Raw genomic sequence first — 557 nt, 5'->3', positions numbered from 1 at the left:
AGCCGAGAGGAGGGACCCAGCGGGACAGGGAGGGGACGTGAGGCCACCGTGGCCCCGTCACCCACCGAAGAGGCTGTTGCTGAAGCCGTCCCAGACGCAGCCGGCGGCGTCCCACACCCAGCGGCTCCTCAGGCAGGACATGAAGGTAAGGCTCACGCCGAAGACGGACACCAGCATGTCGCTGAGACTGATGTTTACGAGGAAGAGGTTGGTGGGCGTGCGGAGCCGCTTGAACTTGTAGTAGAGCACCAGCACCAGCAAGTTGTTGCACAAGCCTAGCATGCCGATGGCGGCGACAAGCAGCGCCAGCAGCTCGTAGGTGCCGGCGCTGAAGAGGGGCCGCTCGCCCGGCACCTCCTGCTGCGCCGCCGCGGGCTCCGGGCAGCTCGTCGTGTCCGTGCTGTTCCCCGAAGGCATGGCTCACAGCACGCCGGGGCACAGCCGGAGCAGGACTAAGCCTCTCCAACCGCTCCCAGCCCCATCGCAGACTGCTAATGAGGGCAGGAGGAGGAGGAGCCCCCTCCGCCTTCCCGCCCACGGAGGGCGCGCCCTCGGGG

General features: G+C 68.0%; 1 protein-coding gene across 1 annotated transcript in view; it reads right to left on the bottom strand.

Annotated features, from left to right (window-relative positions):
- The window catches only part of OPN3 (opsin 3), a 21,791-nt gene extending 21,374 nt beyond the window's left edge, over nucleotides 1–417 (bottom strand). Inside the window, exon 1 of the mRNA XM_009329149.1 lies at nucleotides 66–417. Within this exon, the coding sequence (XP_009327424.1) occupies nucleotides 66–417 (352 nt within the window). The remainder of the gene's footprint in view (nucleotides 1–65) is intronic.
- Between the last annotated feature and the right edge of the window lie 140 nt (nucleotides 418–557).

This window comes from Pygoscelis adeliae, unplaced genomic scaffold (assembly GCF_000699105.1).
Source record: "Pygoscelis adeliae isolate BGI_AS28 unplaced genomic scaffold, ASM69910v1 Scaffold77, whole genome shotgun sequence".
Taxonomy (NCBI): domain Eukaryota; kingdom Metazoa; phylum Chordata; class Aves; order Sphenisciformes; family Spheniscidae; genus Pygoscelis; species Pygoscelis adeliae.
Note: the sequence above shows the minus strand (reverse complement) of the source record. Positions and strands in the feature narration are given on the sequence as shown.